Source organism: Eublepharis macularius, chromosome 1, assembly GCF_028583425.1.
Source record: "Eublepharis macularius isolate TG4126 chromosome 1, MPM_Emac_v1.0, whole genome shotgun sequence".
Lineage (NCBI taxonomy): Eukaryota > Metazoa > Chordata > Lepidosauria > Squamata > Eublepharidae > Eublepharis > Eublepharis macularius.
Window position 1 is genome coordinate 82,747,991 of NC_072790.1, and position 16,236 is coordinate 82,764,226.

The following is a 16,236-nucleotide window of genomic DNA, read 5'->3' on the forward strand; positions in this document are numbered from 1 at the left end:
CCTTTTTCAGGGTGTTGCAGCCATATTCACCCTTGCCTTCAGTAGATAACAGTCAGACTGTGGTTCCAGCTGTATCTTCAACTCAGAAACAAGACCTCCTCTCAAAGGCTCAGTGGAAAATTAAATCCATAGTATTGTCTTTTTTCATGTGTTGGCTGCTGTTGAACAATAGGGAGCAGCTAGGCCGGGGTGTGTCCTGGAAGTCGTGTGGTATCAAGTTGTTTGGTGGTTGCTGCAAGACCTGAGCCCGATGAGTCCTTCTGAAAGGCCAAAACAGCCTGGGAAAGGGCCCTGTCATCTCCCCATATCTTAAACTGTCAGAAACCAATACTGGCAGACAGGCAATATGGTGTTGTTGCCAAGCACCGGCCACTGAAGGCAGGGCTGATTCCAGGTTTTGGAGAGTCCCAGGTGGAGAGTGCTGAGGGGCCTCCATGCCCACTACTAGGATCTCCTCCCCTCCCACCTGCCTGTGCGTCCTTCCTTTGTCCCTAGGTCACATGCCATAAAGAAAGTGCTTGATGGACTTGCATAGCTTCAAGTAACTCAAGCAAGACCTGCCACATAACAAGAAGCGGGGCGGGGGGGAATAAAAATTAAAAGTAGGTTGTGTGACACCTTCCAGCAACTGGAGATCTTATAAGAGCTTCTATAAGTGCATGAAGCAGAGACTCCACTGTTATGATGATCTCAACAGTTTTGTTGGAGTACACATTCCAATTAACATCATTAGTCCATCTCCTAGACTGAAGCCCAGCATCATTCTCTAACCCCATTCCTGACTCCTCTAATAGTTGTATTTCTAAATCCTCCTCTCTGTCCCCCAGCAGTGGTATTCCTTTGGGCTTTCAAGGGTTCCCCCCTACCACCCCTGTTCCAGCCCAGATTAAGTCACCCTGATCTCCATTTCCTCTCACTGGCTTACTTTGCATTAAAGGCACATGAAAACCATTCCCAGGATTCACTACCCAGGATTCTTAGAAAGGTAATAAGGCCCCATCACAGAAACTGCACTGTGCAGTGGTGGTAGGTACAGAATGGTTAGCAAAGGGACTTGCCCTGACACCCAGGGAGTGACCAGCAGAACACCACCCACCCAAAGTGAGTCCTGCTTGGTGTAGTGGTTAGGAGAGGCAGGACTCTAATCTAGAGAACTGGGTTTGATTCCCCACTCTCTGTTTGAAGCCAACTGGGTGACCTTAGGTCAATCACGGCTTCTCGGAGCTCTCTCAGTCCCACCCACCTCTCAGAGTGATTGTTATAAGGATAGTACACTTTGTAAACCACTCTGAGTGGGTGTTAAGTTTACTTGAAGGGCAGTATATAAATTGAATGCTGTTGTTGTTGTTGTTGTTGTTGTTGTTGTTGCTGTTGTTGTTGTTATATAGGTCCATCATAATGTATCCCCCCCCCCGATGGAATAATGAGGCAGACACAAATGCTGGGAACTAAGGGCCATTTATTTTGGCAACAGCATAACATTAAACATAATATGGCGAGGGCCTAACTAGTGCTACAGGTCAAGCCCTGGACTTCTGCCTTGACCTGCCTGGGTGAACTCCTCTTCCCTGAGCACAAGCCATCCAAGGCACGGCTGGGACCTGGCCAGCCAGGCATATGGAACCTCCACCAAGCCTAATAACTGCCCCCGCTGTCAAACGTGGGGTCCCAGGGTACAGGAGGTCCCATGTGGCAGTCTGCCCTCTCGGCTGGCAGCCATCAAACAATACCAGTGATCCTGACAGACCCCAATTCCCTCTCAAATGGGGACATGCGAAGGGAGCTTACCGGCCTGCTCATTTCTCCCGAGCCATATCCTGCCAGGGAGAACCTGTTTACAGCTCCACCGCTAGCCAATTACCACAACCCATACAAGAAGTACTACTGCCCTCTCAATATAGCTGGGGATGAGAGGAGTGATCAACACACCTGCTAAGCAATATGGAGGATAAAACCCAGCAGCATATAGATTCCTAGCCCAGCCACTTAGCCACTATGCTATAGCAGCTAACTACAGTATGGTGGGGGGTAGTAAAAGATAGGCCCAGGTGCAGAGTGGTTGGGCCTACAACAGGCAGCCACAAGGCCGGGGCCAAAATTCACTTCACAGGCCAGCAAAGCGTCTCCACCACTTCCAGTTGTGGGGGGGTGGGGAGGAGAAGTCAAAGGCATCCCCACCACGGTGCAAGCTGGGCCGGGAATCAAGGAGGCCTGACCATCCCCTATGCTGCTGCTGGTGGGGGGGGGAGAAAGTAATATAATAGAGGGGGGGGGTGAGCACATTAAAACTTCCGCTGCCCTGAACAAACCAATCTTCATGCGGGGAAGCTCCACATCTCCTGGACACCAAACGAGCCGGGCTCAGTGAGAGCAAGCCTACGCACAATCTCAGGCACTAAACAAGCCAAGCTAAGCTGGAAAGTGGCTGAAGGGGCAGTTTGCTCAGCATTGTCACTGCTGCCTCCATCAGCCTGTCAGAGCTGAACTAAGCAAGACAAATTACACAAGTGTCTAGAATCATGTCTGTTCCTACCTGACCGTGTCCATTTTACCCCGAGTGAACACATGTCCTGTAGCCCTAGTTCATGGATGTGTCGGGTAACTGAGCCCTTTTCACACTACTTACTTGCTTCCGAAACATCGCGATATGTAGCGCAAAAAACGCAGAATATAGCGTCTTCTTGTGAGAGTTTTGCACGACATCGTGCAAAACTCGCACAACATCGCGCAAAACTCTCGCGAGAAGATGCTATCTTCCACGTTTTTGCGCTACATATGTTTCAGAAGCAAGTAAGTAGTGTGAAAAGGGCCATGGTGTAGTCGCGGTTGCAAGTGTCCATGGTCATAATCGAGTTGCCATTGTAGAGCATCAATTCTGGGCAGCTTCTGCTTGCCTCTCCCCTCTTTTTGCCCTTAGATCCGGCTTACACCCAAACTGTTTTGCTTTTAATTTGGCATGTTTTAAATTCTTCTGTTTTCTAATTGATGCTGCCACTTCCCTACTCCTCCTTCCTGCACCCTCCTCCCCTCTTTATTTCCTCCTCCCCCTCCTCTCCACGCAGCGTCTCGGTGGGAAGGTGAGGAGGTGAGAAGAAAGATCATGGCAACACTATTAAGCATGATCTGAGCAAAAGATCAGAAACATGCCTGATACATGAACCTGAAAAGGACGGGATGCGGGGGTACTCATTCTCCAGTTCGGCTTGGCAATACAGAGCAAACTGGGTAAAATTTGGCCATTGTTTCCAATAGGAAATGTGATTTGTGGAATTCCAGGGGTCTGGGGGAGGGCATTTTAGGACCGAATTTTACCAAAGTTGCTAGGGCCCTACTACTAGCTGTTCTCTAAAATAACTCCAAGTTACATGAAGATTGGACTTCGGGGGGCCATTTTATAGGTACCCAAAAAGATCGGAGGTGGCTGGGGACAAACTGGCAGGAAACAGTTGGTTCTGGCTGACAGTAAGAAACATTGCCATGGCTCCTGAAGTGGGAATTGCCCACCCACCCCCTTTGCATAGATAACCTCCTTCCTGGCAGGCTGAGATGCAAGATCTCAGCAGAGGTGTGGAACCCCTTTTTTAGCTCCCCCCACCCCAAGAATCCTGGTGGGTTTTCCTCCCTGATACATCCAATTGAGTAAACAAGTCTCCCTTTCAGAAAAGCTACAGAGGAAGCTTTGAGCATGCTCAAAGAGAAGGAGCATCATGGGATACCATCTCTTGTCTGGGAGGAATGGGGAAGGATCAAGTGCAGATTGAGTGCACTGTGACCGCGGTGTGCAAGTGAGCAGGAAAGCAATGGGGAAACACATGTAAGTGCATTCATGTGACATACGTGTGTAATTCGTCTCATGTTGTTTGGCTCTCAGTGCCAGTAATGATGCCTCGCTGCAGGCCTCCATTAGCGCTCAGGGAGAAAGACAAGATGACAGCTGTTCTTCCGCTGAACATAAGGCAACTGCAGAGGAGGATTGGGCGGAGCCACCTTATAAGCCCTTGGCTCTACACCTCCCCAGATCCCAGGATGGCTGGGAAGAGCATGCTGCGTCTCTTCCTCCTCCAGGGCAGCAGAGAACAGCCCCTGGCTTAATGCAGCTTCACCACCTGCCAGAAGGGCCACATTCTCTCTATATATAATATAAAATGTATTTATTACATTGTTCTTAATCTTGAGAAGCAACACAGCATCAACAAACATTTTTGGTTAATTATTTGAACAACTTCAAGCTTCTCCCCCAACTCTAATTATTGGGAGAAGTAGAGAAGATCCAAACAGGAGGGAAAGCAGAGAACTGCATACTGACAAGTCTCTTTGTTGGATTTAAGAAGTGGAACTTTGGGCTGAATTCAAGAGGGGGAAGTGATAGTGAAAAACTTTACAAACAGTAAATTGGGGAACAGGAGGATCTGTACTATACAGAGAAGGTCATGTAGTATATCAGAAGCCATATCAAGAGATAAGGCAGCACAAGTTTCTAATAACTTTTTGCCAGAGAAAGAAGGAAAAGGACTGTTAAACCTAAGCTTGAAGATGAAGGAAACAGGTTCTCTCTTTGTATTTTTCTGACCACAATCAGAAAGGCAAAAAGCTAAGAAAGAAGTTTATTAAAGATGACAGCTGCTAGAAGCATTGCAGTAGAAAAATGTGGTGTGTGTTGAGAGATAATAAAATGAGAGGTAAAAATAGACAGAATCTGGGTCATACTGGGATTCTGATAGCAGCCCAGGGATTCAACTGGTATGCTACAAGCCAGTGGAAGTCTCTCTCTCTCTCTCTCTCTCTCTCTCTCTCTCTCTCTCCTTGCTTGCCAGCCTATGTACTTAAAATTCCATTATCATTTTCAGAAGCCTGTTTAGTTCTTCTTTTCTCAGCTCCCAACTTGAGCTGAGACTGTATACAAGAGCCATATCGATCTGCATTGCAGCGAGAGTTATTTGCATGAATTCCGGACAGCAGCTCCAGCTCTGTACATCCTTCCTTCAACAATAGCCTTGCCCAGTCATTTATAGGACAATGCCCTGGATGCCAGAGAAGAAGATGTGAGCCTGTTTATGATGCTTGGTGTTCTTCTGGGGGGGAAAGCACTTCCCATTGAGTACACTCAGCCTGGTTATATGATATATATTTGCAGACATTTTTTTGTGTGTGGCAGACTAAGAGGTATTATCCTGTGCTCCCTCAAAAAGAAAAGACAGGGCAATCCAGAAAACTGGTCACAAATAAGGCCTTACTTAGTTACTGATGGCGGCACACCTATGGCTTTAAATCTGAGGTGACCTGATGAAATGTAAAGCAAGGGGTCCAATTTTAAAGATACTTCTCACAAGCAGTGAAAGTGGGATCAGCTAAAAGAAGAGTGCTGGGAGACAGGCTGTGGAGAGGGTTCTGTACTCGCCCCTGTGATCCTGGCAGTCTTCCCATAAATGTACATGATTGGGGCAGATCCAGGTTTGCAAACATGGTTCTGAAGCCATGTAGTGTGTCTTGGTCTCAAAATTTAAGCAATTTGGACTCAATTGAACACATTTAAAATCTTAAACTCATATAGGACAACATGTGTAACACAGTAACTATCACAGGAATAAAAATTACAATAAGTATAATTGCAAAGGGTTACCATTTATTTCACATTTTCTTACTATATAGTGAACTATGCTCTTTATTTATTTATGTTATTTATAGATTGTCCTTCTAACTTAAGCCCCTTCTGCACCAGGGACATAACTCCTCACTATCCCTGAAGTCAAGCCAAAAGGCAGGGAACCAGCTTGTATGTGGCTGTTTGCACCTCTCATATTTGGTACACATGGACTTGGTTTGTTTGGTTTTTTGTCATATTTGGGCAGCTCTGTTCCGGCTGGTTCTCAGGTTGACAACGCAGGGGGGGCATGGACGATGACAACTTGCCCACCCTCAAAAAGGAGGCAGCTTTTAAAAAACTTTCTATTCGCAACTGGTGTGGATGGAAATAGGGTGAAATTGACTGGCCTCCTACTTAGCTAGAAGGTGAAATTGACAAAGGTCAGTCAATTTCAGTTGTATGGTCTCTCTGCAAAGGGAACATCCCTCTAGGTGCTTTAAAACCAATGATTTATCGATCCTGTGCTGGACTTAAAAAAAAATCAAAGAAGAAAGAGGGGAGTGGGGAAGAATGGAAAGGAGATGAGGGGGAGTGGCTGGCTATACGAGAAAGTAGCCAATCACAATGCAGTGGGCTGGCAGGGAAAGGGGGGGGGGAGAGAGTGGAATACCAAAAACAGAGTAGAGGATGCATGGGGAAACAGCCTACTGCAAAGCAGATTTTTTTAAAAAAGTCAGGCTATAAGTGCTCCCAGGAAAGCTGGGGAAAAGCTGCATAGTGGCCGAAGTGACTATTCATGGCGGCAAATCTGGTGCAGATGGTCAGGAAAGAAATGCTGCAGTATGGAAACTGAATCGGCAAAACTGACCCATGCAGACTCAGCTTGGGACTCAAGGCAGATTTTACCGTGTAAGTTTATGAAAACAATAGAATTAGACCTCTAATTAGCAAAGTAATAGGACTACGATTACAGAAATCTGAAGCAAAGCATGAGTATTAAACATAATATGTTAAACAATACAGAAAATGGAATCACAAGTAGAAAATCAGTGATAGCAAGGTAATATACACAGTGACAAAAAATACATACTATACATCGTAGTATAGTCCACAGTCCCGTTCCCATTATTAAGCACCTTCCTGAGCCTTTCTGCTCCAGTGATTTAATGGGATGGGTCCTTGCTAGATACATGACCAGCAGCAGTTCTACCTGTAACTCCTTCCCTGCTCTTGTACTGTATAGAACCAGGTGTATGGATGCCAGGCAACTCTCAAAAGACTTCACTTCATGCATAAAAGTTCTTTATTAATAAGATGCCAGTATCAAACACTTACACCATCCTTGCTAGAACGGGCAGCTACAGACAAGTATCAAGCAGATATAGGTTCCCCAAGGCTACTCCTAATTCTCTCCCCCCACTTTCTCCTAACAGTTCTCTAACTCTGCAGGGAGAAAAACAGGCTGTGTGATTCATGGACTTCTCAAGGTCATTCATGCTCCCAGACTTGGGAGAGATTACAACAGGGACAAACACCTCCAGTTCTCAGTTTCCCACCCCGGGTTCAAATAACAGAATCACCCCAACAGCATCAGCTTCAGTGGCAGGGGGTAATGAATATGACAGGTGATCCTGAGCACCTGACACCAGGTACCACATGGACAGGGTCATTTAGACAATACTTCGGTTCCAAATTATCACCCAACCAGGAGAGAAGACAATTATACAGTGTTAAGGCAGGGGAGGGCTAGTATTTTGACTTGACGGCCACATCTAGAACTCTATCATTTTTTATGGCTCCAAGTTAGATGCTGTTTCCCATTGGCGGATTGCTGATATTGGAAACCTGAAGAGCTAGGCCTAGTTTCCACAGAGTTCTAACCCAAGCAGTCCCTTTCATCCTGGGAAAGCTGATTCTTGGGAAAGCAAGACTCACATGGATTAATAGCCACATGAGTTGGTGGGCTACAGTGTAAGAGGTGGGGCAAAACAGATCCCTCCTCTTTCTTTCATCAGCACAGCTCCACTGATGGAAGAGGCAGGAAGGGCAATTTTGCTTCCTTCCCCCTCCTTGCCGTAGCTCACCAACCCATGTAGCTATTACTCTGTATGAGTCCTGCACCCCCATGAATCAACTTTGGGGGGGTCAGAAGGAACTACTGGGGGGAGGGGGAAGTGGGGAAGATCTCTAACCTTTGGTGCTTTCCAGGGATGGATTGCTAAATCCAACCCATGCTGTAGTTCAGCTACAGATGCTCCTGAAAAAAAACTGTTAAGTGGCTTGAAGGCTGAATGAAAAGCTCTCATGGACTGCATTTTCCCTTACCCCCAATTTATATTTTGTCCACCTCTGTGTTAAGAAACAATGACATTGGCCTGTTTTGTGTTTCCTGACTCTAACAGTGCAATGCTGAGTGGGGGGAAGGAAAGCACTTAGGGAGCAGACTAAGGGTTATGCTGGCATAACTCAGACTTATGCAGGCGTAACCCCCTTCTGCGGTGGCTGGGCAATGCACACCCCTGCTCCAGCCCAGCAACGGTGGCCAGGACAGGTGGCCGGATGGAGGCATAAGTGCAGCATAAGTTCCTGCACCAGCACCGGAGGGGGCAGACCGAGGGGTGGGCCATGAGTTACTCAGCTGCTCCAGGCTGTGAAGATGTGCAGAGCTAGGGATGGACTCCGGGGATCTTGTGCTGGGGAGTGGGATGGCACCCCCCGGAGCAGGTTCTCTGGTCCCTCAGGCCATCAGTCCATTCTGGGGGGCATCATCCCAGGACTGGGGAATGGCTCACGAGGTCCACCCCACATTCTCCTTACACATTTTTGATGTGGTGATGTGCAATGGAGTCAGTGAAAGTTGAGGGGCATTGGTTGCTCCCATGACATCCAATGGTCCTTCCAGTCCCCGCAATGTTCTCCAATGGGCAGTACTGTCAGTTGTTGTGGCGGCACCCCCCCCCCCCACACACACACACTTCCTTCTACATAGCTGCCTCTCCTGGATCTTGGGAGGCTGATCCTGGCTGTTGGGTCCCTCTTCATTCTTTGCAGCCTTTCTGGTCCCACTTTTCAGGGAGGGTGAACCTGTTTTTCGTGGCAGCGGAGAGAGGGAGTCACAAGTGAGCGGAGCTGCAGCTACCAGCCTGGCCCTCATCGGAAATGGGGGTTGACTGGTGAGATTATGGGTGTCCTGTCTGCACCTTTGGTGTTATTGTCTCCCCCCCCCCCCAGCAGGGATGCCTGCTCCCTGTTGCTGGGCTGTGGAGATCGTGGCTTCCCCATTGGCTGTGCCACTGCTTGCCCCTCATGTGCCTGTCAGGGGAGCAGTGCGACCATTGGCTGGTGCAGGTGGGGTTGTCAGGAGAATGGCAGAGGGGTGCTTTTGGCGGCCACCGCGCCTTGCCTTGCTGAGCTCAGGCGCCGGCGTGGCTCTCCTGAAAAAGTCCATAGGGAGTGGTGGAGTGGCACCACTTTTATGTTCACATTTGGCCGCAGACGCCAGGCCAGCCCTTAGGATTGGACTGCCCATGTTTTTGGAGTGGTTTGAGAAAAAGTCATGAGGTAGTGACTCATGTCCTATGCCAGTATAGCATAATTGTGACAAACTTTTGGTGGATTATGCTCAGTAAAAACGGATAGATGTTATTCATGCAAAAATCAGTAGATATTATTCATGTATTTGCAAGAAAAGGCCCAAGTAATACAAATAGCAAGGTACATAAAGATTCTGGAACAATGTTGTAGTTCCAATGAAAGATAGGCAGCCTTTTAAAGCCAGTTGCGATCTTATCCAAGTAAAGAAAAATAAGTTTTTTAGGTTTTACAAGGTTTCTTCAGGTTTTACAAAAAGGTGTATCTGTTAGTATTGCTTGCTTGCTTGTGCTGGAAATAGGGGGACTCACACTTGGGGAAAGAGGAGTTGAGTCACATAGGACTATGGCAGCAAGAACCACAAGAAGAAGATTAAACACTACAAAATGAGCAGAAAGTTTGTGAGAAAAGAGCTGTTCCACTACACCTTTGCATCATTAAAGAGCACTACTAATGAACAAGACATACAGGCCGTTTATCTATGTTCCCCTAACATAAAAAAATGTTGCACTGTCATAAACTCGTCTTGGCAAAGAAAACATGTGTAAAAAGGTGTACTTTATTAACAGCTGTCTACCTCCCTGAGGGTCCTACTTCTTACTTTGAGAACCATATATTTGAACTATCTTTGTGTGTGTGTGTGTGTGTGTATGTGTCTGTGAATACAGAGTTTTTTTCAGTGCTATTCTAGCTTTCAGTTTCTTGAGTCAGCAAAAGGGGCACAATCCCTGTCCAAGGAATGCATAGAAACCAAAAGTACAGCTTCTAGAGACCAAAAATAGAGCTGGAAAGGCCATGAAAAAATGGTTTGGTGCAAAACAGTATTTGATGGGGTTGTTTTGTTGTTTTGTTTAAAAAATGTCATTTTTAAAAAGGAAAAAAGGAAAAATCAAAACCAAACTGGGTTTATGTGTAATATTGAAAGTAAAGTGGAAGCAAAGTAGTGATGCACTTTCATATAACAGAATTTTAAAAGTAATCTATTCTTCATTCCTGCTACATCAACACAGTTTGTATAATCAGAGGCATGACCCAACTCTAATATTTTCCCTGATCTTGCCAGGGTCACTGGAGCTCTCTCTTAAATGAAAAGCAAGAAGACCATGAACAACTGTGCTAGATAGCATATTTTTTCTTAGCAGGAGGACATCATAATGAAAACTTAAACAGGGAGTTACAAAATATGAATGAGGAAATTTTGAGGTTAAAGTTTTAAAAGAATTATTGTGTGTGGCTAAAAATGAATTCTATAGCCACTTTTGCCTGGTTCTCTTGTCTCTGAATCAGCAACATAGGCTTTGAGTTTTTAAAAACGGGGTGTTTTTTAATCTGCTCATCCCCATTAATAGCTAGTTTTGCACTAGTAATTCGATTGAGTCTGGCCAACCAATCAACTTCATTTTTTGTGCTATTGCACCAATGGAAGAAAATGTGTGCCAGAATATTATGTTTCCATCCAATAGTAAATGAGATAAAAGTGTGTCTGGTATAAGTGGCAAGCCATTATCATTGTACAGTCCAAAATGATAAAAAATATCTTTAGAGTGCCTCTTTTATTAATGAACTCTGTATGAGGATGAACAAAACAAAGACGTACCAAAAGCTTTAGGAGTATGGAGGCTAGTATCTATTGCAAATGTGTCCTTTTTATGCATCTTTATAAGGAGAGGAACTTCATCCATTTTATTTACTTTATTAATAAATAGTACACAACAGTATACCTATTTGATATCACCATCAAATGCATTTCATGATTTACAAGGTGGATTTGGAATTCTCGGACCTTGATACTGACATGTGTGTGTATATATTTTCCAGTACTGAATCTTTCTCCCTTGCTAAATCAATGGAAGAAAGGGAATGTTTCTTAAGAAGCTGTGAAGATTTTAGATAATTTCTTTGATATCATTTAAGTCTGGATTGTGGGCAGGGCCAATAAATTATTTATTAATGAAATAAGATAATTAAGGTACCAGTTGTAAACAAGTTTACTGAGAATGAACTCCTGTTTGATTTAGTAGGGTTTACTTCCAGGAAAGTATTCTTTGGATTGCTGCCTAAGAGTGTAATGGCTATTTATAAAAACTACAGTATCACCATCTATGATATAACCTGCCCAAACACATCAGCACATTAATATCTTCAGTTGAGCAACGTTGATAGTGAACCCATAAAACATATGAACCATATTCCTCTGACCCTCCCCAGATGCTAATCCTATATATGTTATACATATACTTTGGAGTAAGTCTCTGAACTCAGTAGGACTTACTTTGGAGTAAACATGCTCAGGATTGTGTTGTAAGAATAAAATTGGAGTCCAATAGATCTTTAAAAACTAACAGACTTTATATTCCAGCATAAACTTTGAAGAATCAGAGCTAACTTCATCAGATACATATATCTGTGTAATGGATGTACACTTCCTGCATCTGATGAAGCGAGCTCTAACTCACAAAAGCTTATCTGGAAAAATTCTTAAAGCATAACAAATACATGTCATTTGCAGAAATGACCAGATCATGAAGGAATGAGTGACAGGTAGTGTAATTTTCTGCAATTACTCTCCATGCAAACCCATTGGTTTCAGTGGGTTTAGACTCTGCATAGGACTCCAATCTCAGGCTGAAATCTTAAATACACTTTCTAGGGAGTGAGACCCATTGAACATGATTTTTTCCTCCTCTCAAATTCCACCATGGTTTGCAGTCCATTCTGAGCCCCCCCCCCCTCCCCACCACGCAATTTAATGTAGTACAAGCAAATATTAATAATTATAATGGACATATACATGGAAAAGAGAATATATGATGTTATTGGGAAGAGACTGTAATAGGTATTAACAGATCTCTTCATTATATGGAAGGCATCTGCCAGAAATTCGAAACTGGAAAAAACAGAATACTATCTATCCATTATAGTCCCAATGGATTGAGTAATAAATATGAGGTAACTCTTTGTACTTCCTTTCCACCGCTCCCCAAATGAAAGTCATATCCAACTGAATTTTAAGTTCTGTATTTTGAGTTGTAAACTTATGCAACAGCTAATCATTAAATTCAAAAGCATTAAGCAAAACATTAAAAAGAGAAGAATCACTTTTGTACAAATAAAAGATTCTTGTTATAGCTGCTATATTCAATAATATTAAATTAATTAACTCTGATCCTGGAGATCCACATGAATCAACTCACCTGCCTTTCTTGTAGACTTCATGTATTTCTTTTCCTTGCCAGTGAGCTTTGCATTCTGTGGACAAAAGCCATCCCCAAAACAGCAAGAAAATACTAAACTGCATTTTATGGACAGTCAGCACAATATCCTCTGATCTTATGTCCAGAAGTAGTCCACAAAAAAAGAAGAAAACAAAAATAAAGATCCTTTTGTTTTGCTTTTTAAGACATTATCAGTCTGTTCATTTGGGAAGGATGTTTACTCATATGAAAAACACCCCACAGTATTTAATCTGGACAGTGGGGAAAGCAATTTCCACTAAACCTATAAATCCCTCGACGTCAGATGGCAGGGATTTCCAAACAGTGCAGAATTCATAAATCTGTACAGAACAATTATTCTATGTTTTTTGATTGCATGAAACAGGATTTTGAATCAATTGGTTTAAAATGAAGCATTCCAGGTATTTTTAGAAAATGGTATGTATCATTCCGTCAAGGAAAGCAGGGAGAGTCTGGCTGTTGAAAGGTTGTATGGAGTTGTTCTTTAATCAGTGAGAAAGGTTATGTTGAGCACTTGTTGAGGTGCCTTTATATACCAGTACTAATTTTAACGAACAGCCGCATCTTGGAACCTCCATCTTATTCTCATGGTTTCGATCTTTGTGTGAAAGACAATATTTTGATCTCCTGCCTCCCTTCCTCTGCCCCGGTAGCACTTGAGGCTCGCTGTTTACGGGGATGCCATTGTTGTGTTTCAGGGAACATGCAAGGCTTGTTGTGGCATATGCGTCATTGTTGACTGGGTGCCAGGCTGATTGGATGGACGCAGGCCTGGAGGAAAATATCCAATTAAGGAGGCAAAGATGTGCACAAAGTGAACTGTGTATCCTTTTCAGAGCTGGATATTTATAAGCCATCATAGTTCCTTATTGCTCTCAGCAAAGTAGACTGGGGGGAAACGCCACAGACAAAGAGAGCAACCAAGTCTTTAGAGGTTTTAGGTAATAATATTGCCAGCGTTTGGCAAGTTGTGAAATGGATATAGGTGTTAATGAAACAATTAGAAATAGCAGCTGCTTTAGGTTTTGCTTTAGGTTTACTGTTTCCTTCCCAATTCATCACACCAAATTTTATTAGTATGTGTTTATAAATCATTTTACAAAGACCCAGATAGCTCTGTCACTGAAGTCTCCCCCTGCTTCTTTCATCCTATTAATGCTATCCATCCATGGCGCTCTTCTTAAAAATCAGACTAAACCAATAGTGTGCATCTTTATATTTTAAAAAAATGTTTAGATCTAAATATAGACAAGCTTTAAATATAAATCTGGAAAAGAGAATTAGCCTATTAGCATTTTTCACATAGTGTCAGACTGGTAACCAACATAAATTCCAATTCTTAACCTCATTAGAGCACTGCAGAACTGACAGTTTCTGTCATATCCCACATTCACAGTATCCACTCTTCTTGACTTGGGTGGGACTGGGATTTCCAATGGCCTGCAAAGCCCTTTATAGCCACATAATAAGTATAGGGCTTGGCAAAAAAAACATTTAACACTGCAACATAATTTAATCTAATCTTACTTCCACACTAGCACCCACAATTTCATGAACACACCTCAATGCTTATGCCAAATAAATACTTTTTGCCCAATCCACCAGGTTTCTTCCCTTCTTCATATCCATATCCATATCCATTTCCCCCATAAAAATGCGATTTATTGTTTAGACTACACAAGGAGTCTTTGAAGGCTTAGAGAACAGTAATCAGGATGATAGCCATATATTCTTTATTGTCTTAAAGGAACAAAAATCGCAGATTAAAGGGAAACGCCCAGCTCAGTTCACACAGTAAGAGTATCATTGATTATTATGACACATCCCACACATTTCCTTCCTTTTAGGTTAAAGTAAACAATATTTAAGCAATCCCGCACTGTAAACATCTGGCAGTTCAGCTGATTGATGCTCATCTCTAAGTTGTAATTGCTTCCAAATTACTCAGCTGAAATGGGTGAGAATCTGATTACTAACATCACTGTGGTCAGTTTTGCTGGCTGGCTCTGGAATGGATTAGTCCCTTTGCTGAGTACCTAGGTACTGTTTTCAATTCTGAAGATCCTTCTTAGGAATAGGTAAAATACCTATTAGGTAGACTAAACCATATAATGACATTTGCTGCAATCTAACATAATATCTTTCCCCCATTATTTCTTCTTGTAACCAGATATTATACGGCATTGCATTACAGAAACTCTGAGTGGCTATAAAAGGTAGTCTTATTTCTTATTCCTTATTTCTGTCTTATTCCTTATTCCTTATTTCTGTCTTGTTTCTTATTTCCTTATTTCTTTCTTGCCTAGATCCATGATTCTTTCAGCCATGTACAGTAACACTTCGTGGCCATGCACTGAATGCTGCTTCTTGGCCCACCCACAATATCATTGCTTATTATGACTGTTTCCTGTGGCTTCTGCTAACTCAGTTTTTTACTTGAGTTTAAATGGCTCTTAAAAGGGAAAAATATAATTTCTGGGCTTTTGCTATTTGCAATGATTGTCTTGTTTAATTTTGGTACTGGAAGCTTTCACAACAGCAATATGCTGGAAGTTGCAGGGTATAAATATTTGAAATGAATAGGTGAGAGAGGAAAGCAGGCCCTATTTTGATGCAACAAGAAAGAGAACCTTGTAGGATGAGTGAGAAGGGAGCTCTCGGGCCCAGAAGCTCCAGGATCCGAAGCCAGAAAATGGAAGCAATCATTGTATTTTACTTAGAGCATGCCTAAGGTTGATGTTGTACTGTGCTAGGAATGGAAGAAAGAATTGCTACAGTGATGCTGGTTCAGACTGCCAAGCCAATATGCTGCCACCTCCTGAAAAAGCTGCAAGAGACAGAGAAGCTCTGATGTAAGCTCTCCTAAGAAGGAATTACGTTACTTGAGTCTCATAATCTTAAAGTCATGCCCTACTGAGGTCATGAAATATTTCTCTCTGTTCCCCTCCATTGTATAAGCCATAACAGAAGGGGAAAATTCCATGCAAGTCACAAATAGGCTGTCTGTATTCTACGCAGAGAATACCTCTTCCAATTGAACATTCTATTTGTGCCTTATTACCCAAGTTTATAAATTATATCAGGATCCAGCAGTAATATTATTTCCTGTTACATTTGACCTAGTTCTAATAAATCTTAATTGTTAAATGAAACCTCCAAATGTGGACAAAAATACATGATTGGCTTCCTGCTAAGGTGATGTGCATTTAGGATACTTCTCAAATGAAAAGCATCAAGTGGATAGAAATTTTGGAGAAAGATAATAGTTGGAGGACTTTTAAAAAGTTATTATGGCAGCCCTACTTCTGAAAGCTAATGCTCAGCCAATTTGTCATCTTTTAAAAATGCATAACTCCTAGGCTGTATAGACAAAAGCTTTCAGATCAGGAACAATCAGAATTAAAGAGCCTTGACATGATGGCTACAGTGATAGAGCTGTCCCAGAAGGAAATACTGCCTACATGGAAGCCATTATTTTCATCTTCAAAACTAAGCCACAAAAGATCCTGCTAAAGAAGACCTTGGAGAGCCAGCAGGGTATAGTGGTTAGTGTCAGGCTAGCATCTGGGAGAACCACATTCAGATGCCCACTCTGCCATGGAAACTTGATGGGTGATTTTGGGCCAGTCACACGCTCTCAGTCTAACCTACTTCACAGTGTTGTTGTGAGGATAAAATGAAGGAGAGGAGGAGAACTATGTAATTCACGTTGAGTTTCCCTTAGGGAGAAAGGTGGGGTATAAATGAAGTAACTAAATAAATAAATGATGCGAACAGGACTGTGGAGAGTAGACCCCTGACAGTGGTGACTTCCAGATCAAAAAA

General features: G+C 43.1%; 1 protein-coding gene across 2 annotated transcripts in view; it reads right to left on the reverse strand.

Moving 5' to 3' along the window:
• The window catches only part of LOC129329019 (gamma-aminobutyric acid receptor subunit rho-1), a 45,981-nt gene extending 33,080 nt beyond the window's left edge, over positions 1-12,901 (reverse strand). For both annotated transcript variants that reach the window (XM_054978420.1, XM_054978412.1), the window contains exon 1: positions 12,370-12,901. In XM_054978420.1, coding sequence (XP_054834395.1) covers positions 12,370-12,473 — 104 coding nt within the window. In that variant the 5' untranslated portion in view covers positions 12,474-12,901. The remainder of the gene's footprint in view (positions 1-12,369) is intronic.
• Between the last annotated feature and the right edge of the window lie 3,335 nt (positions 12,902-16,236).